The sequence below is a fragment of the Neofelis nebulosa genome, chromosome 3 (assembly GCF_028018385.1).
Source record: "Neofelis nebulosa isolate mNeoNeb1 chromosome 3, mNeoNeb1.pri, whole genome shotgun sequence".
Classification (NCBI taxonomy): domain Eukaryota; kingdom Metazoa; phylum Chordata; class Mammalia; order Carnivora; family Felidae; genus Neofelis; species Neofelis nebulosa.
In genome coordinates, this window is record NC_080784.1 from 175,840,553 (window position 1) to 175,866,732 (window position 26,180).

General features: G+C 44.1%; 1 protein-coding gene across 2 annotated transcripts in view; it reads left to right on the forward strand.

Annotated features, from left to right (window-relative positions):
• RELL1 (RELT like 1) overlaps nt 1-26,180 on the forward strand; it is a 69,533-nt gene that overhangs the window by 35,804 nt on the left and 7,549 nt on the right. Inside the window, exons 3-7 of one of the 2 annotated variants that reach the window (XM_058722876.1) lie at nt 491-562; nt 7,797-7,854; nt 10,489-10,725; nt 15,428-15,566; nt 16,031-16,159. In XM_058722876.1, the coding sequence (XP_058578859.1) occupies nt 491-562; nt 7,797-7,854; nt 10,489-10,725; nt 15,428-15,563 (503 nt within the window). In that variant the 3' untranslated portion in view covers nt 15,564-15,566; nt 16,031-16,159. Of the gene's footprint in view, nt 1-490; nt 563-7,796; nt 7,855-10,488; nt 10,726-15,427; nt 15,567-16,030; nt 16,160-26,180 lie in introns of those variants that run through there. The other variant, XM_058722875.1, reaches the window with a different exon arrangement.

Consider the following 26,180-nt stretch of genomic DNA (forward strand, 5'->3'; position numbering starts at 1 on the left):
TCACGTTGTAATCTGCAGTTGTGAGATTGAGCTCCGCGTCAGACTCTGCACTGAGCATGGGGTCCGCTTCGGATTCTGTGTCTCCCTCTCTCTCTGTCCCTCCCCTACTCACTTGCATGCAAAATAAATAAATAAATAAATCCAAGGAGAATTTTTTCTTTTAATTAACTATCTTCTTCCCATTTCCCCTAAGGGTTTAAGGAAATGATGAGAGAGAAATATAGTAGTAATGACTGATACAGATGCATGAAAGTGAGTGGGTGTTTGGACTTGGGAAGACAGTTGATGGATAATTCTGGTACTCGTTATGTCTGTTATATATGCCAACAAAATCACCATGGACTGTGCCCCAGGCAGTTTGGGGCTGAAGGAAGAAAGCCTAGACCCTTAGTGCCACGGCAAGAGCTTTCTTGAGACTGTTCAGTGAGGTGTCATGGAATCCACAGAAGTGACCAATTTAACCCATACCCTCCTCTGCCTTCTCTTTCAGAGTTGAATGACAGTGTAAATGAAAACAGTGACACCGTTGGGCAGATTGTTCACTACATCATGAAAAATGAAGGTATGGATGTTTTAGTATTCCAGAACAATTCAATATTCGTATGTTTTATTGAATCTGCTTCAGAGAGTCAGAATTTGTATGAACTCTCCTGTCAATATTTCTGGTTATTGGCAGCACCTTTTACCTAAGCTCATTAATCCATTAAGCTTTCAGGTTATCCAACCATAAGAGTTTCACATAAGTGTGTTTTCAGAGAGTCAGTGGGTGTGAGTAGTGCATAAAGCCCGCCCTGGAGGCTCACCTTCTAGTCCTGGCCTCACTTTGATTTGAGGGAAGTCACATTACCTCATGGAGTCTCCATTTCCACCTGTTTTTAAAAGGAGGATAATAAATAATATTTATATGGTAGCATTGTTGTGACATCCTGCATGTAAAATGCTTATTAGTATAGTAGGCGCTCAAACATCGTCTGTTCCTTTTTTTTTTTTTTGTATTAAAAAAAACTGTGGTAAAATAGACAAAACATAAAAAGTTACCATTAAAGGTACAGTTCGGTAGCATTAAGTACATTCATAATGATGTAAGCCGTCACTACTGCCTTGTTCCAGAATGTTTTCATCATCCCAAACTGAAACTCTGTACCCATTAAACAGTCACCGTCCACACCCCACCGCCCTCCCCCGGCCACCCTCCGGCGACCTCTCTGCTTCTGTCTCCATGGATTTGCCTCTTCTGGGATCTATTCTCAAGTGTTCCAATTTTTAAAAAGTTTAACCTTTGTGGACATAAGCAATTTCCCCCCTCGGAAATGTGCTCTTAACTCCTCTCTTCTGAAGTGGAGGATGAACTGAATCTTGATTTGATAAATCAGGGTTCTTGTTCAGAACACTGGTTATTATTTCTGTAGGATACCATTACAGGGGTGCACAGGGTGAGGCTCTCAGTGACTTTTGGGGCATGTGGAACTCGTTGGCCACATCTCCAATAGCTGCAGATCGCCATACTTTGAGTTCTCACGAGAATCGAAAAGAAAACCTTTTCCTTGGGCTCTGTCCTGGCTCCAGTCACAGCGGTGCTGCAGGGCACGGCGATGCAGCCGAGCCATTCATCTAAGGGGAAACTAGCTGTACTGCTAAGTAGATGCTGCTGCTCTGCCTCCAGCCCTTCCCTGGGGAGCCCCACCCCCACAGCCTCACTGTCAAGGAGAGCACCTGCCCGGCCCTGGGTGTGGGTCAGCCTTTTGACTTAGAGAAACAGCAGTTTCAGCTGGTTCCGCATCATCTTCATTATTCTTTACAGTGTGCTTTTCGTATGTAATCTCATTTAATCCTCACACTATCCCTCTAAAGTTGGTATTGTTTTTCTTAAAACGTTTATTTATTTGAGACAGAGAGAGAGCAAAGAGCATGAGTGGGGGAGGGGCAGAGAGAGAAAGAAAGAATCCCAAGCAGACCCCACACTGTTATAGCGCAGAGTCCGACTCGGGGCTGGATCCCACGACCATGAGATCATGACCTGAGCCAGAATTAAGAGTCAGATACTTAACTGGCTGAGCCACCCAGGCACCTCTAAAATTAGTATTGTTATACCCATTTTACAGGTGCAGAAACGAAGGCTTCAAGTAGTTGAGTTCACATGGTCAGTGAACAGCTTAGCCCTAGCTGGGTCTCTTTCAACTACAGCATTACCTCTCCTCTTATAATTTGTGGTTTCAGTTTCTACAGGATGTAAAACCACATAATCAATCTTATTAGAATGGCATTTAAAGTAAGAACAAAAATGACCAGAACACTTGGATTTTGATCTCTGCCTTCCAGAGACCTTCCTTCAGGGAACGATATTTGGTGATGTTATTCATTAATACCCAATGGTGCACATTTCTACATAAGAAATCATTTTTAATTTGCACAAGAAATACACAAATATGTTCTTGGCATGGAAACTTCAGGCCTACGGAGGTTCACACAGTGAGGCATGGAGTGCCTTGTGCATTGGAAACTACCTCACATGGCTTTGGGATCTTGGGGGCCTTTGGGACTGGGGCTTCTGAGAGCTGGGGCAGCTGCCAAATTAGTTAGTATGGGATGTGGGGGACTGACTGTTGGATCAGAAATAAATAAATTGTGAAAACATTGCAAGGGCTGAAGTTCTTATGTACAACTTCCTTGTATGAGCTGAGTGTTTGCCATATGGTGGCCCTGAGGGCTTTCTAGGGACTAACAACCTTTCGATTCAGATACTTCATTCCCAATTTACAGTTGAGAAACCAAAAGGCCCACAGTGCTTAACTAGCTTGCCAACATCACATGGCTGGCAAGTGGCAGAGCTGAGATTTGAACTGTAGCATCTGACTTCAGAGTCTGTACTTAACCACTTGCTATTACTGCCTCTTTCCTGGTAGCAGGAAGGAGGGATGGGAGGTGTCTTCCTTTCAAAGAGATAAAGTGTACAGCTGGGATAGTTTATACAACTCTTAAGCATTAAGTCATTAAATTCTCAAAACTACCTTATGGAGGTAGGCCCTTTTACCATCACATCTTGCAGATGAGGAAAGTGGCCCAGAGCTCATACGACAAGCAGCATATGGCAGGATGGGCCAACAGTGGCACTCTGCTTCATTACAGCAGAGGAAAAGCGTTTGACTTTCTGGAACAAGCTTGCTGTGTAGTTTCCTACCTCCCACACTCATGGGCAAACAGGTCTGTCCTTTTCTTTTTTAACGATGTCCTTTTCCTTTTGGGAAGAAACCTTTTTGTTTCCTCTGTGTTAATTACCGGTAGGTACATGAAAGTAACAGCTAAGGTACTGTTTTCCTTCTTTCTCCTCTGCTCCCTGGTTTTTCCCCTCTCCCCCGGTCCGTGCCTTCATTTGTCTCCTGTGATTTCTCCAGTGACCTGTGAGCATGAGTGGTGGTTCGGATCCTTTGGGTGGCCCTTGGTTCTCCTTGGCCACCAGGAGACATCTGACCTCACTGGACATCCCTTTTCCAGACATGGCCATCTCTAGCTTCCTTCCAGCCTGTGCCCAAACCACAGCTAGGGAATTAGATCCATAGTTGGGTCTCTTACCAGTTTATATTCTAGCTTCTTTGGTTTGCTTTGAGACTTCAATTCTCTAAAGAACAAATACATTTTTAATCTTTTGTCTGTGTCTTTAGCAGTCTCTGGACTTAATATCAATTTAGACCTGCCTATTGATGTTAATTCAGTTTTCCATTTCTTTAATTGTAAGCACACCGTAACATAACTTTTCCTTTAAAATTGAAAAAAAAAAAAAAAGGAATACAATTAAATACAACCCATCCATTACCATTTGCCATGTTTATTTAGGTTTTCTTTGCCTGTACTTACATATTTTAAAACATTTGCTATCATGATTTATGAATAATCTTCTGCTTTGCATTTTTAATTTGACTAATGGGGTAATATTTCACCTGTACTCATGGTGACATTCTTGCTTATGGTTTAAACATATCGTGTCTCGAATGTTGCAAATCAGGTTCCTTTAGGTAAATCTTTTGAGGGATACATTTATCAGCTGACCTGCATACTGATTACTGTCCTGCTAATCTCAAGGCTTGGATTAACCACAGTGCTACCCTTAATTTATCTTTGTAAATAGATTGAATTGAAGAGTGTGTGGGTGGTCATTGGGGTTTTCTTGGGTTCTATGGGAATTTGGAAAATACTTGCACGTTTATAGCTCTCTTGCAGGCCCTTAAACTGTCTGATCTGGTAACAATGAAGATATTGTGATTATTCTCCAAGTGCCCCTAGTTATTCACACTAGGCAGGGATATTCTTTTGTGAAATTCTTACCTTGGGGTTCAACTGATACTATGGCAGGAGGGATTCCGTTACAAATTATCATTACTGAGTCGGTCTCTGAAAATTGCTTTAATGATTATGCAAATGCCCTATGAAGCATTAAACTATTGATCATTTGGGTAGGGACTTGGACATTGAAGAATGAAAAGGATAACATGGGGTCAAAAGCACCCACCCAAAGTCAGATGGACCAGGGTCTGTGTCCAGCTCTGTCACGCTAGCTGTGTGACTCCGGCCAGTCAGTTATGATCTTTAGTGCCTCAGCCTCTGTATCTGTAAAATGGGCATGATGATTCTGTCTATTCTGGAGTTGTCAGGAGAGTCAAACTTGGTAAGGTCTCTAAAGCTTTCGGTCAGTGGCTGGCACATGGCAGGCACTCGGATTTGGCCGGTGGCAATAGTTCTGGCCTGGGGATTTGCCTTGATTGCAAGGGAATGTTTGCAGAAAAGACTGGTAGAGGAAATAGGGCATTTCTTCTGCCTGATTTTCACTGCTTTATACCTAAGATCAGGCAGAAATTCAGGACAGAAGAGAGGAAGCATTTCATGAAATTACTACCCTCTAGAAAATGTCTCCTGTTCCTGACAGGCTTTCCTTGCCCTGTAACTGACCCCTCCCATTCTCTGGATACCCATGAAGGGAAGTATAGTTGACAGAATGTTGACAAGAGCAGGGGAGCCATCTTTTATGGCTTATTGGAGTTATGAGTCACAATCAAGGAGGGGATACATATTCAAAAGAACTTAATCAGATGATTGCTTCTTCATAGTAATTTTACAGCCAAATTCAAGCATGTGTTTGAGTCCTAATGGTGAGGTTATGTTAGAAAGTTTTCTCATCCCGGGAAACCACATGACCTCACACACTGAACCTCCTCGGACAGGGAGGGTGTGGGTCATGTTTACACAGAAACTTGAGTCCACTCTTAAAGAATTCACTCATAGCAAACAATGGGGCTATTTATTAATTTTTATGAGAGATAAGGGTGAGGTACAGGAGCACATAAATATAGAAAAAATAATACAAGTTTATAAAAGAACAGTTTTAGGAATGATTTTAATGTATTTTAATAATCTTCCTCGATCATTTTCTGACTCCATGTTTCTAAGGAAGGTCATCTTTAGAGGTGGTAAATTTTCTCCGGCAACTAATTTAAACTTTTGTTTTTAAAAAGCCCTTTCTTGTAAGTGAGTGCCGTTAGTGCTATCTTTATTTTCATACCTTTTTTGTTGTTGTTGTTTTCCCTCTTTAATGTTTGTAGTCTTGAAGTTTAGATGGCAGAGAATAAGCGTCAACTGGCAAATTACTGTGGGTATTCCCTAAACCCACAGTACACAGAAATTAATTTTGTGCATCCTCATTATTAGTCAAAAGGAAAATGAGTGACATCACTAGACTGTATTGGAGTTTGTGTCACAGAAGGTAACGTGTCTTCTTTGTTGTGTGGGAGAACATACAAGCTGCCGATCCATTTCAGTACGTTTTCAGTAGCGACGAGAGTCTTACTTAGGTCGAAACGTGTGTTAGGGAATGCATTTGGCCATCCTCACAGATAGTCATGAAGGGCAAAGAGGATATTTCTTTTAGAAAAGATGGCCTGCTGTGTTAATGGTTGCACCTGGGGGGCTCATTCAGTTAAGTGTCCAACTCTTGATTTCGGCTCAGGTCATGATCTCACGTTCATGAGTTCAAGCTCCCAACTGGGCTCTGTGCTGATGGTGCGGAGCCTGCTTTGATTTCTGTCTCTCCTCCTTTCTCTGCCCTTCCCCTGTTCGCACGCTCTCTCACTCTCTCTCTCAAAATAAATAAACTCACAAAAAAAAAAAAAAGAAAAGAAAAGATGGCATGTTGTTAGTATTTCTTTTAAAAGAATCTGTTTATTTGTAATGGTTGTAAAGGGGGGAAATGGATCATGGGAGCAAAAACCCCTAATTATTTTATATATAAAACACAGGTTTGCATCTACTATGTAAACAGGTATGCATCTTCAAGATTAGAATTTCATGAGAGGGTGATTAGGAAAAAGATGTTGCAAAAGGCTCCTGGGTGGGCCAATAATTATTTCAATTAAAAAACTTAAATTTAATTTATTTGAGAGAAGTTGGGGAGGGGCAGAGAGAGAGGGAGAGAGAGAGAATCCCAAGCAAGCTCCATACTCAGTGTGGAGTCTGATGTGGGGCTCAAACTCACAAACAGTGATATCATGACCTGAGCCGAAATCAAGAAGCAGGTGCTTAACTGGGCCACCCAGGTGCCCAGATAAATTTAGTTTTTAAAAAGTTGAGAATCACTGGATAAACCCTTCACTGTTAATACTTAAAATCAGTAGTGTTGAATTTTCTTCCCCTAGGGATGTCATTTGAAATGTTAAATGTTAAATGTTGGTGTTGGCTCACATGATAAATAGTGATTTTTTATTTCATCTCTGGAGAATTTGTGGTCCCTCATGAGAACAGCACTTTAAAAATCAATGAAAAGGGTAGGAGTCAGTAATAACATTTGGCCTTGCCAATTAAATATCCAAAAGGAACTTGAACATTCAGTCTTCCATCCTTGAGAGTCTAACTGCCCTGTAAGAGGCTTAAAGATGTGTGTTTGTGGAGGCGGGAGGGGGAGGGGGAGTGGGGACCCAAGAAGCTTAGATACAGTTTGTTTTTGTTGATAGCCTACACCCTCCACCTAAAAATTTGGATTTTTTGAAAAATTAATATTAGAAGTCCAATTTAATTCAGTCCATATTAGGTAACTTATATTTGTGACCACCTCTTGGAAATTTAAAGCATCTGGCCAGAGTTAAGGTCTTATATGGTCCTGAAGCTGAGCTAAGCCAAATGGCCCACCTGGAAAATTGTCTCCCATCCCTGATTATATGTGAGACAGACCTGATAATACATGTGGATCCAGAGGTGAAGGCTTATGATTTGGGCACGTGTAACTTGTTAGAATACAGATCTTTTTTTTTTTTTTAACCGGTTTATTTTATTTTTTTTAATTTATTTTTTTAGATTCAAGTTAGTTACTTAGAATACAGGTCTCTTAAGACATGCATGTCATGCATATTTAGCAAAGGGAGTTGAATGCAGTGGAATAGCAACACGTAAATTTCCCTGTGGTTTGGGAGGGGGGAGGAAGTGTATGTTTCTATGTTATGTTGGAATGACGTGTCAGAAGCACAGCTCTGCAATAATCTGCTTTCCTTTGTGTAGACGTCTGGCACTCATACTAAATTCCAGCATGGTGAGTTATCTGTCGATGGTGCCATTTCGAGGGGTTGCCTTGGGAAAAACTCTCCCTTCTCTGGGACCCCAGGGTCCTGTGAACTGAAGGAACTCGGATGTTTTCCCAACAGCTTTTCTTTTCTTTTCTTTCTTATTTTTCTACCAACAGCTCTTCTGATGTAATAATTCTAGGATTGCTAATGTGATTCATCCCATTGTAATCCTTTACTTTCTTTTTTTTTCCTTAGCAAACGTTGATGTTTTAAAGGCAATGGTAGCAGATAACAGCCTGGGTGACCCTGAAAGGTGAGCTCTTCTCCCCCCACTCCCTTCAGTGGGACTTTTTTTTTTTTTTTTTTGCTTATCTATTAGAGCAGGTTTCCCAGCTTTGGTACTGTTGACATTTGGGCCAGATAATTCTTTGCTGTGGGGAACCGTCCTGTGCATCCTGGGATGTTTATCGGTGTTCCTGGTCTCTGCTCACTAGATTCTGGTGTCTTCTCCCCGCCCCCCCCCCGTCCCCTTCCCCCCCGCCCCCGGTCCCCCATGTGACAACCCAGAATGTCCCCACACAGCATCAGCGTCCACTGGGGAGAACTCAGCCCTGGTTGAGAACTGCAGTGTTGGAGATATGCTGAAGAAGTTAACAGCCTTGGAATTGGGCACCACTTATTGGCCACCTCTTTGTGGGCAAGTTAACTAACCACTCTGAGCTCAAGTTCCATCATTTATAAATGGAGATGGCCATTGTACCCACTTTCTTGGGTTATTATAAGGAAGACAAGTGGCCTGGGGCATTGAGAGACCTCCATGAGTAACGACGATTCAGCAAAAATCAGGCTGGTTTGGTCGTGGAGCATTATAGTCCTTCCTAAAGAATTACAGATAACTATATTTCTATATAATTTTTTATTTCATCAGCTAGGAGCATTTATTGAATGCCTGCTCAGTGCTGGGCACAGTGCTGGAGCTGGGCATTCACAGATTGTTGGCACGGAGACTCGGTCTAGTGGGGAATGGAGGCGTGGGTGTGAGGCCTTACGATGGGGATGCGCATGACTGTGCCGTGGGAGAAGCAAAGACTGGATGCTGTGCAAACTCCATGGGGCCAGTGGGAGGTGACGGAAAGTTCATAGAAGGTCCATGGAAATGCCATCTGACCCAGGTTCGACAGGCAGAGTCAAGAGGCAGGGGCTGCTTGCTTGTAGGTGGAGAAAGCCCCAAAGGTTCAGTCCAGGGAGGCCAGAGAACGCACCGTGGACAGTAGGAAGAAGGGCCAGGAGGGCAAGTTGGGACTGAGGGACAGGGCAAGGAGTTTGGCACCTTTTTCCTGCTTACTCTGTGGGGCGGTGCTTCTGGCATATCTTGGATATCTTGTGTTTGTCAGACTGGTGTGTTAGGCTTGCATTTTCACCAGGAAGCTCATGCAGGAAGCTCTGTTTAGGAAGTCCTGGTGGTGTAGTTCATAGAGCTACATAGAGACATATGAGCTGGGATTTCTCCCACGTTCCAGCCCTGACCATGGTGTTTGGACCATGTTGGCTCACGGCGTGTTTGCCTCGGTTATTTTTGGGCATGGTATATAGTGCCTGCCATTGGCTTTTATGCACCGCGGGTACTCGATGAACGTTTGTCGAACAGATGTCGTTAAACAAAAATTTTGAATTCTACTTTCCACTATGTGGTGTTAATTTGACATTGTTTTATCTCAGAAAGCTGCTGCTGCGTGTTTTTATTTTAACAACCTAAAGAGCATCCCTAACGAACACCAGAAAGCTTTTGGCTGTCCGTGGTGTTTGAGACTCTCCTCAACCATGCACACTTCTTTTTATTTTTTTTTATTTATTTTTTTTTAAAAAAATTTTTTTTTTTTCAACGTTTTTTATTTATTTTTGGGACAGAGAGAGACATAGCATGAACGGGGGAGGGGCAGAGAGAGAGGGAGACACAGAATCGGAAACAGGCTCCAGGCTCTGAGCCATCAGCCCAGAGCCCGACGCGGGGCTCGAACTCACGGACCGCGAGATCGTGACCTGGCTGAAGTCGGACGCTTAACCGACTGCGCCACCCAGGCGCCCCTATGCACACTTCTTTTTAAAAGTGCAAGTGGGATGGTTCTCAGCAGCAGAAAGTCTGGTTCATGCTGTCATAAGACATCCACGTGCCTCTGGGGCTCAGGTGTCAGCCTGTGCGGTGACATGCCACCCCACCTTGCGCGCCTCTACCATGACGCAGGGCTGATGCCTGGTCGGGCTGGCCCTGTCCTGTTTTAAGTCCTCCTTTTCTAGTGGACCAGAGTCTTGACGTGTCTTTTGAAAGTTGCCAACATCTGACCTATATACTTCTCCTTTTTATGTTTTGCCTGGACTTTTTTCCCCGGGCTATCAAAGAATGTGGGCTCCCTTGTTTTTTTGAAGCACTGTAGCATGGTGGTTAAGTGCATGGTTTCTAGAATTAGACTTTCCAGATCTGGATCTCAGATCCATCATTTATTAGCTGTGTGTCCTTGGCAAGTTCCTTAACTTCTCATTTTTAAAATGAGGAAGTTCATAATACCAACCTTGGAAGGTTTTGTAAAGATTAACTGAATTAACACATATCAAATGCTTAGAATACTGTTAGCTCTTTTTGTTACTACTGTCGACACTATCAACATCGCTGGAACATTACTTTTGATATCTTGACCTAAAAGCTTTCTTCCTTTGATGCAGTAGTCAGTCTGGATCAAACATTCTATTTTAAGTCACTTGATAATTTGTTGGGAATTCACGTGTGTCTCTCCTTCAACGCACATGTGTCCGGGGGATCTCTTTGTTGAGAGATCTAGGCAGACACTTGGCTGTGATTTAAACCTGCTATTTGAATTGCAAGGGAGAGATCGCCTTAGCTAGTACTTTTTGTAAGTAACCGCTTCTACTGTTTCCTCTCCCCCCCCCTTAGCCCTGTGACGCCCAGCACTCCTGGGAGCCCACCTGTGAGTCCCGGGCCCTTGTCGCCAGGAGGCACCCCCGGGAAGCACATCTGTGGCCACCATCTGCACACAGTGGGCGGTGCTGTCGAGAGGGACGTGTGTCATCGGTGTAGGCACAAACGGTGGCACTTCATAAGACCTACCAACAAATCCAAACAGGGCCACGCGAGGCGTCAGGGAGAGGTCACCGTCCTCTCTGTTGGCAGGTAAGATCCCTGTGGATGCTTTGGGTTTGTGTGACATGCTTTCTATGGTGTGTGGATTGGCGCGTACCTGTTAAATCTAGAGAATGACCTCCTAAGCCTGGCTCGGGTCATATCGCTGGACTTTTTAAATGTTTTCAGCTGTGAGTCCTACATTTTTCCAACAGCAGAGGAATCCTAAGAGGTGGCTATTGCTAGGTTAGAGGTCAGGTGTATTAATTAAGGTAAAAAAAATTAATTCCTTGCTGTATTAGGGTTCTCTGGACAAACAGAGCTCATAGGATATATATAGGAGGAAATTTAATATAGGAATTGGCTTGCATGATTATGGAGGCCGAGAGGTCCCACAGTCTGCCCTCTGCAAGCTGGAGACCAGGAAAGCTGATGGTGTAATTCAGCCCCATTCCAAAGGCCTGAGAACCACAAGGCTGATGTTCCGGGGCAGGAAGAGAAAAAAAACAAATTCTTCCTGCCTGGGCCTTTTTGTTCTATTTAGTCTCTTATGGGGTTTGATGATGCACACCGTCATCGGTGAGAGAGCTTTACTCTTCTTTACTCGATCTGTGGATTCGAGTGCTAATTAATCTCTTCTGGAAACACCCTCATAGGCACCCCCAGAAATAACATCATACCAGCTCCTCGGGATCCGTGAGTCGAGTCAAGCTAACACACAAAATTCACTAGCAGCCTTGCTCTAATAGATAAAGCCCAAATTTCAACTCAACACAGAACAGAAGTTTCTGTTTCACTGGTACAGAGTGCAGGATCAGCCTGCCAGGTGCTTTCCACCCTGCGGCCCTGCCAGCTTTGCAAGTAGAAGGCAAACGTACGAGGGAGATTGTTCGTAGGTTTGCTGAGCCAGGCCCGGAAGCCGCACGTTTCATTTTCGCTCACGTGCTGCTGTCCAGACCCCGACACTCAGCCATCCCTCCGTGCCAGCTCGAGGGGAGGAGAGAAGTGGTGGGGCTGGTCCCCTGCTCTGCAGTGTCTGCCACGTAAGTTGCATGTGGATTCCAGGGCTGCCTTCTTTGAGGCCACTTTCCTTGTGTCCTGGCCTTCCCAGCCCTCCGGTACCATTTCCTTGCGACCCGCATGTGATGGGGAGCTCTTGCAGCTCAGCGGGGAATCGGTCTGACTGCACGGAGGATGCTTTTGCGGCGTCTGCTGTTTCCATGTTGAGTCTCATGCGGGAACCGCCTTGTCAAGGCTGCACGTGGAAAGGCAGTGGAAAGTAATGGTTGAGTTATGTGCACCGGTTGGGAGCGCCCTGGTGGCTCAGTCGGTTAGACATCTGACTCTTGATTTCGGCTCAGGTCACCATCTCACGTTTCGTGAATTCGAGCCCCGAGTCGCGGGCTCTGCACTGACAGCACAGAGCCTGCTTGGGAGTCTCTGTCTCCCTCTCTCTTCCCCTCCCCCACCTCAAAATAAATAAATATACTTAAGAAAAAAACCTATAAAAATAAAATAAAATAAAAAGAGTATGTGTGCTGGAGGCAGATGGGGGAAGCCAAAGCTGACAGTGCTGTGCCCACGCTCCTTGTTTCTCTGAGAACAAACCCCAGACAGAGTAGCCTGAACTCATTGCCTCTACCTGGTTGGAGTGCAGGCACGACTGCTTACAAACTCACTTTTCTCTGTGCCTCAGTTTCCCCCTCTATAAAATGAGGACAGCAGTAGTGCTCAGCTCACTGGGTTCTGTGATGATTAAATACGATGACTTACGTAACTTCGACTGGTTTTCGCACTTTTTACTCATTCAGATGTTGGCTGTTACTATTATTTTGATTTGGTTTGGTTTTTATTATGCGCAAGAAACGAGAAAACTGCAGGGCTGTTTGCCCGCTTACAGCAAAAGAGTACAACTCATGACCACACTGTTTTATTAAGAAGCAGAGTCATGGGAGTCTGTGAATGTGGAATGTGATGAGAACCTGTGGCTTGTTTAGACAAAGCGTATTTTGTTTGCTTTAAAAAAAAAATCTGCTGAAATTTTCAACTGAGATTCAGCATGGCTCTTATAAATGCCCCAAATGCAGCTCTCTTTCTTGGATGTAGAATGCCGGGAGCGTTTAATCATTACTGGCCTCTCGTGTTGCTTAGAGGGGCTCTTACATTTCCACCGAGCAGATCTGTAGTTACAACTTTTCTCTGATTCTTTTTTTACTTCCTCAGAATCTCCCTCCTCCCTGTGGTTGGTAATCTCATTTGGACAAAGAAGGAGGATGTATTTTGTTTTAGGTGGTTTTAAGGAAATTTAAAACCAGAACTAGAGAGAAACTATTATGAAAAACTTTGGGATTTCGATACACGATGAACTAGAAAAACAGTCAGACTGAGTAAATTTCCTTAACTTCTCTTTTAATTCTTTTTTTTTTTTTTTTTTTTTGCCAGTGGAAATGACTATTATTTAAAATATATTTTAGGGGCACCTGGGTGGCTCAGTCGGTTAAGTGTCCGACTTTGGCTCAGGTCACGATCTTGTGGTCCATGAGTTTGAGCTCCACATTGGCCTCTGGACTGACAGCTCGGAGTCTGGAGCCTGCTTTGGATTCTGTGTCTCCCTCTCGCTCTGCCCCTCCCCCACTCACACTCTATCTCTCAAAAATGAATAAATGTTAAAAAAAATTTTTTTTAAAAAAATATTTCATGTTTTGGGGCACCTGGGTGGCTCAGTTGGTTAAGCACCTCACTTTGGCTCAGGTTGTGATCTCGAAGTTTGTGGGTTCAAACCCCATGTTGGGCTCTGTGCTGACAGCTCAGAGCCTGGAGCCTGCTTCTGAGTCTGTGTCTCCCACTCTCTCTGCCCCTCCCCCACTCATGCTCTGTCTGTCTGTCTCTCTCCCTCTCTCAAAAATAAACATTTAAAATATATTTTATTTTTTTAATTAAAAATTTTTTTTTCATGTTTATTTTTGAGCGAGAGAGAGAGAGAAAGAAAGAGCACAAGCAGAGAAAGGCAGAGAGAGGAAAGAGAGGGAGAATCCCAAGCAGGCTCCATGTCAGTGCAGAGCCCAACACAGGGCTCGATCTCATGAACTATGAGGTCATAACCTGAGCAGAAATCAAGAGTCTGACGCTTAACTGACTGAGCCATCCAGGCACCCCTAAGATATATTTTAATGAAAACACTTTCTCATTATCTTTAAACAAAAATGATTTAATTAAAAAAAATTTTTTAATGTTTATTTATTTTTGAGAGAGAGAGAGAGAGAGAGAGAGACAGAGTACAAGCAGGGGAGGGGCAGAGAGAGAGGGAGACACAGAATCCGAAGCAGGCTCCAGGCTCTGAGCTGTCAGCACAGAGCCTGATGCGGGGCTTGAGCCCACGAACGGTGAGGTCATGACTGAGCCACCCAGGCGCCCCTGATGTTCATTTTTTAATACGAAGCTGTTCTGGCATCAGGACATATGTGCTTCCTGATGTACGGGATTGAGATGCCACCACGCCACTGACTCCCCAGCACTCTCGAGCCGAGCTGCGTGCCAGATATGTCCTCCTCTGCCGGAAGTCCTTGTGGCAGCTTCAGGGGCTTGATTCTTATCAAATGTTTAACCACTTTCAGTTTTGCATTCGCTGGAGGGATACTCTTGTGAACTGCAGGAGTACGTGTTTTTTCTAAAATGAGCATCTTTATTCTATCTTTTTCCCATATGGACATATTCTTGTACTTGTTTTTCTGGTAACAATATGTAGTTTATGAGGGTGCTGTGGATCGCCACCATGTTTTTCGTGATCTGCAGGTGAAGGCCAAACTTGGAGGCTGTGCAGGGGCCTCTGAACTACAGAGCACAAAATCCCTGCCATGAGCCTGGTGATTGTTCTCTTCAGAGGAGAGGGGAAGCCGAGCAGACTCTAATTCTCAGTGAAAATCTCCTCCTTATTCCCTTCACTTTTTCCCTAACCCTTAATGAAAAGTTAAATTTGCCTTAAAAAAAAAAAAAAAAACTGTCAAAAACGGAACACACACAGAAACTACCACCAACTGATCCTGATAAAATTCATGGTTGGGGCTCCTCTGGCCAAGTGTGTGCAGAGATAAGTCTCTCTGAGGGGTGCCCTCTGAGGCAGTTCTTGAGTGAACATTTTGGTTACATCAGTTTAACTGAAAACTAGTTGTGCTTTTCTCCAGCCTTCTGTGGTTAAAACAACTGATGATAATCTCGTGTCCTTGTTAGAAACCACAACCCTGAGGCTGTTTAAAATTTGGGTACCCAAACTTTTTAATGCATTTTTCATGCTCTGTAAAGTATCTAGCATTGTGTGTGATGTATTGAGTGAAAATCAGCTGGAAAGTTTGGCAGGGGACAGGGGCATTTGCTGGGTGGGAACGCCCCTCCTATTGACTAGGGCTTTTTTCGTTGATGTCCCAACTTTTGACTGAGATCCTTTGGGATCCTCTAGATTTAAAAAAAAAAAAAAAAAAAAGTAAAAGTTTATTTATTTATTTTGAGAGACAGAGTGTGCATGAGCTGGGGAGGGGCAGAGACAATCCCAAGCAGGTTCTGCCCTGTCAGCACAGAGTTCCACATGGGACTCAAACCCACAGACCGGGAGATCATGACCTGAGCCCGTATCAAGAGTTGGATGCTTAACAGACTGAGCCCCCCAGGTGCCCCAGGATCCTCTAGATTTTTGATTCACTCTTGATTCTTTTTTACTAAAAAAAGCAACACCCATCACGTCTGCTCTTTGCCTCCTCAGGTTTAGAGTGACAAAAGTGGAACACAAGTCAAACCAGAAGGAGCGGAGAAGTTTGATGTCAGTTAGTGGGACTGACGGCGTCAATGGGGAGGTGCCTGTGACACCTGTGAGGGGAGAACGGAGTGACACAGAGTAGCAGGTGAGTTGCAGCTGGGGTGACATGGGGGGCGGGGCACAGTGGGGAGAAGGTGCTGGAGCCTCCTGGGGTGTGTGGGAGTGTGGGAATGACTTGGCAGGGAAGTGACAACCTGTAGGACTGTTGGGGATGGAATGGGATTATTTGCCTTTTCAGAGCTTCTTGTAAAGAGACCACGAGCTTGGCTGCCTCCAGGGGCCTGGCCTGCATGGTAATGGGGAGAGAGGGTTCCTTCAGAAGCAATGTGGAATGGCCGGGATTGCGGCAAAGCCAGCCACAGGACTTCTATCACCAAAAGGCAGAAGGCACTTAAGTGTTGCTAGTTCTTCTGCAAAAAAAAAAAAAAGGCAGAAGTCTAGACTTTTAAAATGTGAAATCACCACAGGTTTTTAATGTTGGCAGCTTATTAAATATCTTTTAACAACCCATGCAGGCGAAATGAAATATAATCTTGTCGTCATTTCTAGGTAAACTGTGATTTGAAAAAGCCTGGAGCAAACAAACCTATGTTTTTTCCTTCAATTGAGTTGGAAACCAGTTTTCTTTGATGTGCCCCCGTAGGAGTATTACTCTTCCAAGTAAATATTTTGAAGTGATTTATAAAGCAAAAGTGGATGCTTCTTGGCTGGGCAATCTTCATTTTGAATGATAGTGCTCAGAAAAGAAAAAAGGCTTGTGATAATTTGCTATTGGCTTAGCTTTCATCTGACTCTTTTCTTTCTGTTCTGGCTTGGGTAGCATTCACCCCTTTCACGTTTCTTATTATGTGTAAGAAGGCGAGTGCACAGACTCTGGAGTGATTATGCTCTGGAAACTCCAGTCAAACTTCCAGAGCCTGGATGGAAGGCAGAAGAGGTCACACTGGCAAAGGGAGGGGAGGGTGGGGCGTGGGGAGGTAGGCTGGCTGGGGTCTTGAAGGTGCAGGAGAGAGGCAAGGTTGAACCTGAGCCCAGGAGTCAAGCGGGGATGTGGCTGGCGCGGCTGAGTTGGGGAGAGAAGTGCCTTGCAAGTGAAGTTTCTCCGCTAATCTGCCCAGGCTCGGAGGGGTTGAGGATGATCTGGAAGAGTAGTGCTCTTGAAATCTCTAAGACACAGGGGCTCTGAGAGCTGCCAATGTTAGTTCTCGCAGTCTTGCATTTGGGAACGATCTGGCCCCTTCCCCTGAGTTTAGAAGCCAATAGGGCTTTCTTTAAAGAAGAGGAACAAGAGTGACGGGGGGTGCTCAGTATGTTACATCTGACTCTTGATTTTGGCTCAGGTCATGATCTCACAGTTTGTGGATTCGAGCCCCGAGTTGGCCTCTGCACTAACAGTGCAGAGCCTGCTTGGGATTCTCTTTCTGCCTCTCTCTCTGCCCCTCCCCTGCTGGTGGGTGCATGTGTGCATGCGCTCTCTCTCTCTCTCTCTCTCTCAGTAAATAAATAAATAAACAAACAAACTTTAAAAATAAAGAAAGAAGAGCAGAAAAGTCTATCTCTGACTTCTCAGCCAGTTACTGCCTTGGGGAGGGAACCAAGAGGGATTTAAGAAAAGGAAGAGAATGATGAAGACAGTAAAAGCAGCTGATGTCGATTCAGTATTCTAGTCGTCTGGACATTGTATTGATTGATACAGATCTCACATGTCACCATTATAAACATCTCTAATGGGATGGACATCATTTTCCCAGTTTTATAGACGAGAGAGCCAGTGAATGGAAAGGGTAAGTTACATGTTAAGGGTCACTTAACTGGAAGGAGGAGCTGATTTGAACCTAGGCTCTGACTACAAGACCAACTATATTCTCCTAAGATGCTTTTACTAAGAGGCACCCCTAGACCCATGAATGGAGGGCATTTCCACAGTGATCCAGAACCTTGTGTCCTAATATGGTAGCCACTAATCACCTCTGGCTACTTAAATCTAAACTAATCAAAATTAAAAATGTAGTTTTGTGGTTGCACTCGTCCACGTCTCATGTTCAGTAGCCACAGTTGGCCAGCTAGGGCTGCCATACTGGACAGTGCAGATCTGGAACACTTCTGTCGTCACGGAAAGTTTTATTGAACAGAGTGGATGGTATTCTCGGTATTCGAGTTGGAATGTGAGTGACTTTGGTAAATAAGAGGTAAATCTGATTAAAGTCGTGAGGACTTTAATCCTGAGAAGAGAAGCACCTGGCTGTCCACGTGTAAGGTGAGGAAGGCCCAGCCCTCTCAGCAGCACAGAAAGCTATGGGTTGTGACGACAGTTTGCCCTTGAGTCCTCAGCCTGGCCATGTGTCGACACTTGGAGCAGACCCCGTGTAAGAAGACACTGGTCTCCCTGAGGCAGGAAGTGCAGTGTGATCCCGTGTCAGGCTCAGTCTTGGCCCGACTGACTGGAGAGAGGGGCACTTGAGATGTGAGAAGGTTTCAAGAATTAGGATTGCTCAGATGGTTTTCTTGGCCCAAATTCTGCCTATATCTGACCATGAGAATGTGGTCCAATCATCTGAAGTCCTGACCACATCTGATTTACAGTTTGATATTCTCTTCAAAGTGCACAATCATCCACCAGGATTTCGTAAGAGAACATTGGATTTGACCAGCAGACGTGGTCTCACATCCTAGCTTCACCTCGTGGAAATTGTACTTAACTCCCACGTAAACCCACTTGCCTTGAATATGACATAAGGACATTAAATTCATTGATTTAAGGCAAGTGCAACAGAGTCTGGCGTGTAATTGGCTCTTCTTACTAGAGGGTAATCATATTGGACTAAGCCGTCCAAAGTCAACAATGAGCTCATGAATGACCTTAGAAAGGGGATGTGTTTTCCGAGCCTTCTATTGTAATTAGTTTTGAAATTAAAAATAAAAAGTTTTATTATGGAAATTTTCAAACAAACGCAAAAGTGGAGAGAATTATATCATGAATGCTCATGAGCCATTGAGTAATTTAAATACCTGTTGTATATCCAGTATTTACTATGTACCTGACATGCTTTGAAAGGCACATCGCACATATTCACTGATTTAATCCTCACAACAGCTATAGGTAGGTGCTAGTTAGTGCCCAATTCTGCAAATGAAAGCACAGAGTTTAAGCGACGTGTTCAGAGTCACCAGGAAGAAGAAGGTGGAGTTTAGAGCCCCGCCCCCCTGCCAGGGTTCTGGAGTCACAGGCCTGACCTCCCATCTGGGTCTGGGGAAAGTGGACCCTGTGGTCAGAGCCTCCTGGAGTTGGGGCCTGCTGAGTGGCCAAGTCTGATGAAAATGGATTCTGAAAAAGAAGGGAAAGGAATAGTCATTGACATGTAAAAAAATTTATTCATTAAAATTTTTCTTGCTAGGTATTTTAATATTTCTCACGCCCCCTGCTCCACCTCCCACCCCCAAAGGGTATGTTTTGGGTATTTAACATCACTTGATTTTCCAGCTAGAGAAATCCTGACATTTTTCCTTTTGGGCCCCAAATCTCTGGTTCAGGACTGAATCAGAAGGTTTGCAGAATATAGCTAATAAAGTAAGACAAGAGTGTTACGCACCTTTCATACAGCCTCGTATACAGTTTTGAATGTTTTGTTTTTTCCTGAAAAATGCTTTTGTTTAAATTTGGATTTTTAGTGAAGAAATTGATTTAAATATTCACATGTGAAATCATATCTACTCCTTGGCTTGGTTCCTTTTTTTAAAATTAGGGATTGATACTAGAAACTAGACTTATATTTCTGTCTCTCTCTCTCTCCTTCTCTTTTTAAAAAACAAAATCTGTTGTTGGCATTTCTTTTTCCCCTTATTTTTTTCCCCCTGTTTCACTGGCCTGAGGTCTTTTTTGTAGTGAGATCTAACTTGCTCTCTGCCTGATTTATTTTGGCAATGCGGTTAAAATGGTCTCTTTTTTTTTTCACAGAAAATGTGTTTTGATTTCTTAGAAGAATAAGCTTTTGTTCTTTCAAGTTAAATAAATCAAATTGCTTTCAGCCTCCAAATGCCACCGCCTTGTCTTCATTATCACTGTTCTTTTGCTTTTTAAAAGTGAAGCTGTCGTAAGCGTTTGATATCACACATTTCTGACGTTTGTGTTCCTTTTTGCATCTTACCGTAGGATCTTATTGAAACATTGATTTGGAAAGTGTACGTAACACTTTTTTATCAAAACAAAAATTCATAATATTACACATGGCTTTTTATTTTTTAAGCCCTTTTATTATTGGAGTGGTTCTGTTGATTATTTCAGGAATTTATTTTAGTGATTAAATGCTGAGTTTTATTTATTTTTATTATTTAAAAAAATGTTTTATTATTACTTATTTTTGAGAGAGAGAGTCCCAGCATTAGCAGGGGAGGGACGGAGAGAGAGGGGACACAGAATCAGAAGCAGGCTCTGGGCTCCCACCTGTCAGCACAGAGCTCGACACGGGGCTCGAACTCACAGACTGCGACATCATGACCCGAGCCAAAGTTGGACGCTCAACCGACTGAACCACCCAGGTGCCCCAAAAGCTGAGTTTTAAACTGTTTTTAGACTTAATTTGAACGGTGCTGCTTCTGACTGCTTAACCCCTACGGGCTTCAGGTTCCTCATCTTTATAACGGGGTTGTTGTTGGACTTCAGTGAGGTAACATATTGTTCCTCAGTCTGTCCTTGGCACAGAGTTAGTATTTACTAAATATTCACTATCATCAATAATTTTCATCCCATTCTTGGTTGGTCTTATTTATTGGCCCATTTCTCAAGCATCAGCTTGAGGCTCTGTGAATCCCTTCTTACCTCTAAAGAATATTAGAGCGTTGGACTCTCGTGACATTTTAATCTAAAGAATATTAGAGCATTGGACTCTCACGACATTTTAACAGTTAATGTTTGGCAAGTCTCTCCGGAATTTGGGCCATTTTCTTGTCTGTGTTAAAGAGGATTTAGAAATAACAATCCCCTCCTATTGGAGGTGGAATCAGAATTAGGAACAAGGCGGTTGGAAGGTTTTCCCGGCTTTAGTTCTTCGTATCCTACAGATCAGAGGGCGGGTTAAATTAAGAGGTAGTGTGGACCGAGTTTTCTGTGCAAAACTGCTGTGCTGGGGCTCTGTTCTGGGATAAAAGTCTTCTTTCTGACAAGGCTCTTTCATGGATCGTGCTCCCTGCCTCCTGAGCATCAGGGCCAATCACAAGGTCAGCTTGCCTGACCTTTGGTGCCTTCCTTTCCTCCTCCTTCCTTTTGAACTCTATGACTGGGGTGTAGTGAAGGGTCCCCCGGGGGCCTCCCTGATGAGGTCAGGCTGCATTATTTGTAGTCCTTTGCATTGCTGTTCTTTTGTTAACTCTCCAGGCAAGGAGAGGATGATGAGAGACTTAAGGCACTGCCTGTTAGCTAATATTTTTATCCAGAGCTTGTAATTTTTTCAGGGCAAAATATACATTTTTTTAGAAAGCAAAAAAAGTTATCTCAGGTTTTTTAATGTTTATTCTTGAGAGAGAGAGAGAGACAGAATGAGCAGAGAGAAAGGGAGACACACAATCCAAAGCAGGCTCCAGGCTCTGAGCTGTCAGCCAGGGCCCGACACGGGGCTTGAACCCGCAACCCGTGAGATCATGCCCTTAGCCGAAGTCGGATGCTTAACTGACTGAGCCACCCAGGTGCCCCAGAGTTATCTTAGGTTTGATGAAAGTCCCTTCATTTGACTCGCTGGCTTTAAAGAGGCCATGCCTAGAAATATATGAGAAGAAACTGTACTTAAGTAGGCATAGATAGGAACACCTGCCTCGATTGTTAGCTGCTGAGCACGTTTCTAAAGGGCAAAAGCAGTACTTGGGTGGGTGCCTGTGTCCCTGTGTGGAAGAGCCTGAAAGTCCCTGCTGAGCCCACCTGAAACGTGGAAGTGGAGGGAAGCTAACACCTGCCCGGGACCTTTCAGTGGGAAGAACAGGCAGGTGGAACTGGCCAGATGAGGAGAACAGCTGAGTGAGGGACAGAGATTTAGATGCAACCTTATGGGTGATAATCTCTCCACACTACAGATGAAGAACCAGGCTCAGAGTGATTACTTTTGCCCAGCTCCCAGGTTCAGGCAGTGACAGGGCTTGGAGGGGTAGAAATCCACATTTGATGCTAACATGTTCAGTGGCTTTGGAGTTTGAGGGAGCTTTACTTTCTCTGAGGAAAAAAAAAAAAGTCCTCCTTCAGTCTCTCAGCCCTGTGTGTCAAAGCAGCGATCATGTCACATTATCCGCCTTCACCAGGCATGGCCTCCTTTTGTCTCCTATGGGGACCCTCTGATGGCATTTGGCTGTTAGAGCTGTGCCTGCATCAGGTTCAGGTCGTGAGCAATTCTGTTTTCTTACAGGTTCGCTAAGATCATAGACTTTGAGTTCTCAGAGGAGCTGTGATTGCCAATTCAGGTCAATTCAGGTACAGTTAGATTTTTTAACAGTATTTATTGAGCCGCTACTATGTGTGAGGCTCTGTGCCAGGCCTTAGGGACATAGAAATGTGGAAGGTGGACAGACAAAGGCCATGCTTTCTTGGAGCTTCGGTTCTAGTTTTTATGTAGGACTTTTCTCCCCATGCCTCCTCGTCCCCTCCTGTCAGAGGAGGGAGCTCCTAAGAGGTTATGTATATTGTTCAAGGTCATGCCGGTGATGGATTCCAGAGCCTGGACTTCCTGGCAATTCATTTCCCTCATTGTCTCTGGTGAATTGGTTTTTACAAGAGTTTGAACTTGAATTATTATTATTATTTTTAAAGATTTTGTTTATTAATGTTTTATTTATTTTTAAGAGGGAGAGAGAGAGAGACCAAGCATGAGCAGGGGAGGGGCAGAGAGAGAGACACACATACACACACACACAGAATCTGAAGCAGGCTCCAGGCTCTGAGCTGTCAGCACGGAGCCCGGCACGGGGCTTGAACTCCCGAACTGTGAGATCATGACCTGAGCCGAAGTCGGATGCTTAACCGACTCAGCCACCCAGTAGCCCCGAACTTGAATTATTTTTTAAGAATTGAGAAATAAGACATGCACACAATAAAATATTCAAGCAGCATAAAAGGCTGCAGGGTGAAAAATAAGTCTTTGAAAACAGTGAATTCTTCACCCAATTTGCAGCCCTTCCTCCTCACTGCAATGATGTCTTCCCGGCAGGGAGCCATGATTACTGGTGTCCTCTGTCCTTTCAGGAGTATTCTATGTATATACGTGTGTATGCAACACACGTGTATGTACAGCTCCCTCTTTTGCCCCTTCCTCCAAGGAGGAAGATGAACGTAAATATTTGTCTGCACCTTGCTTGCTGTTGAGGTTGATGGCTAATAGGTCCCGGGGACTGTTGACTTTTTACTCTCCCCCATTGGTTGAGCCCTGCTGAGTGCAAGTGCTGGGCACACTGTTTACAAGTGATGTGCCCTGTTTGTTACTGGGAGTTGCTCCAAGACATGTATGGAGATAATGTGAGGGTTTTGGTGGACCTGCAAACATACTTCGCTGGTCAACGATGACGTTCTTTCAGAGCTCTCCTTCCCCAGCTGTGTGGACAGAAGAGACCGAAACGTATTCTTGAGTATTCTCAGGATTCAGACAGTGTGGCGGCCCAGAGGTTTCTCGTGTTGGTTGACTTCCAGTTGCCACTAAAGCAAGCTGTCTGTCTATGTGTCCTCTGCGTGCTTCTCCCTCCACAGTGTCTGTTCCAGGGCCCCTCCTGTTTTTTGACCGGAAGTTGACCCGCTGACCCCTCAAGAGAACTCAGCTCCTCTTCCTCTGTAGCCTGTCAGTCCTTTGACAGGACTTAAGAAAGAGGGGGCTGTGACCTCTGTCCTTTTCAACACAGAAACTCAGCATTGGAGGCTCCTGGAGACTGGCCCATCCGGACACAGGCCTGTGGGGGCTTGACAGAGGCAGAAAATGAAAGGCTTTGGAGACATTTTTGCCTAGAACTAGAAGGAAAAGGGAATTAATGGTTGTAACTGGGAGTTTTAGTTTTCTTAATTTGTAACTTGAGGCTTCGAATCTACTAACATTAAATAGCTTAAGTAAGTAATAGTGCCTGTTTGCTAGAGGTAAGCAGGACATAGGATGCTGAAGGAACCCCACAGCGTAGGTTCTGGAATCAGGCTCCTCGTGCTCAAGTTCTCGTCTGTCACTTGTTAGCTGTGTAACCCTTGACAACTTCCGCCTCCGATGCCTCAGCTTCTCCACCTGTAAAGTGGGGATAATAGTAACAATATCACCTACCTCATAGGGATGTCATTCCTTGGCACTTAGTAAGTGCTAAACCGGCAAATGCTAGATATTATTACTGTATCAGGCAAGCCTTATTTAAACACTTAGCAAACTAATGTGTAAAAAATTACTGTTTTTGAGGTTTAAAATTTTTCCTGAGGTGCCGAGAGGCCAGGTTAGACATAGGTGTTGTAGTGTTTCACTTGATTCTCATGAAGCGGCTTACCGAGAGCCAGTGGGCTGAACCTCTGGCTCACAAGCCAGGAGAGGCAATGTCTAACTAGTTTGGCTTTCCTTTTTAGAAAGCTACCTGTAGCCAGTATACCTGTTGAATCATAGATGTATTGAGACTAATAGGGAACTGCTGAATTGCATTTAAATAATTCCCTAGTGAACCCTTGTTTTTCCAGGTACAGAATAACTTTTTTTTTTTTAATTTTTTTTTAACGTTTATTTATTTTTGAGACAGAGAGAGACAGAGCATGAACAGGGGAGGAGCAGAGAGAGAGGGAGACACAGAATCTGAAACAGGCTCCAGGCTCTGAGCTGTCAGCACAGAGCCCGATGCGGGGCTCGAACCCACGGACTGTGAGATCATGACCTGAGCCGAAGTCAGACGCTTAACCGACCAAGCCACCCAGGCGCCCCAGAATAACTTTTTTTTTAAGTTTATTTATTTATCTTGAAAGAGAGAGAAAGAAAGAGAGAGAGAGAGAGAGAGAGAGAAGGATATGAACGAGGGAGGAACACAGAAAGAGGGAGAGAAAGAATCCCAACCAGGCTCCACACTGTCTGCACTGAACCCAATGTGAAACTCGATCGCACGAACCATGCGATCATGACCTGAGTTGATTTATCAAGAGTTGGATGCCTAACCAACTGAGCCACTCAGGTGCCCCCGTTAGATACAGAATAACTTTTGATGTCAGGTACATTTTATTTGGAATAAAGTGCTCTGAATCTCACCATCCCAAAGGGCTGGTAAGTCACAAGTGTTCAGTTATTGTCACTTGGGAAACCCATTGTTGCCAAATATATGAACACATTTAAATTGCTGCGAATATAAGAACTTAGTAAAGAGCAGCCTTCAGACTTTTCAGTAAGATCCAAATCTAATGTCAGAAGTTTCAAAGCTATAAGGAGTGAAAAATTTGTTACTGGTTCTATTCATTCAATAAAGAAGATAATATAATTTGTAGGAATATGTATTTCTTCTCTATGCTACTTAAAAAAGCTATTTAAATTTTGAATGGAAAATACCTATAAGCATTTTTATTTCTCCTGAATTGGCCCCCATACATTAAAAAGTTGCTCACAGTTGATAACAAAAAGCTAGGGGCACCTGGGTGGCTCAGTCCGTTAAGCATCCCACTTCAGCTCAGGTCATGATCTCCCTGTTCCCGAGTTCGAACCCTGCGTTGGGCTCTGTGCTGACAGCTCAGAGCCTGGAGCTGCTTCAGATTCTTCCCTCTCTCTGCCCCTTCCTTGGTCGCGTTCTGTCTCTCTCTCTCTCAAAAATAAGTAAACATTAAAAAAATTTTATAATAAGAAATATATAGTTGATCCTCATTTCTTGTACAGAGCTAATAAAACTCTTGAAATTTCTTACGGGATGAGAACTATAAAATGTCTTTTGTTTTATGTTAATGAAGTGACTTTGAAAAGCCCCCAGGTAACCGAAGGATGGGGAGGGCTTTGCTAGGGAGCCAACCATCTGATTAGAGGGGTGGAACTCTTAGTACTCCCACTGCACCCCCCACCTCCAGAGAAGGGAGAGGGGCTGGAGGGCAACCAATGGTTAGTGATTTAATGCGCCATCCTTCTGTAATGAAGCCTCCCTAAAAACTCAAAAAGGGAGGGTTCGGAGAGCTTCCAGGTTTGTGAACCAGAACACTTCCACATGCCATTGTGCCGGGCCCCGTGCGTGTCCAAGATCCTAACTCTACAGAAACTCCTTTGTTCGGGGCCTTGGCCTATGTATCTCTTCATCTGGCTGTTGATTTATGTCCTTTAATATCCTTTGTAATAAACTGGTAATCTAGTGAATAAACTCACTTTCTAAGCCCTGTGAGCCAATCTAGAAAATTAGTTGAATCCATGGAGGGGTTTGTGGGAATCTCTGACTATAGCCAGTTGGTCAGAAGTACAGGTACCAATCTGGATTTGAAATTAGTATCTGAAGCAGAGGGCAGTCCGCTGGTGGGATTGAAGCCTTAACCTGTGGGATCTGATGCTATCATCAGATCAGAGGTAGGATTGAGTTGAATTGTAGGACACCCATCAGTTGTCTTGAACATTACTTTGTGGTGTGGGAGAAACCCTGCCTACACACACACACACACACACACACACACACACACACACACTCAGGTTTGGCTCAGGTCACGATCTCACTGTCCGTGGGTTCGAGCCCTGCATCGGGTTCCACGCTGACAGCGCGG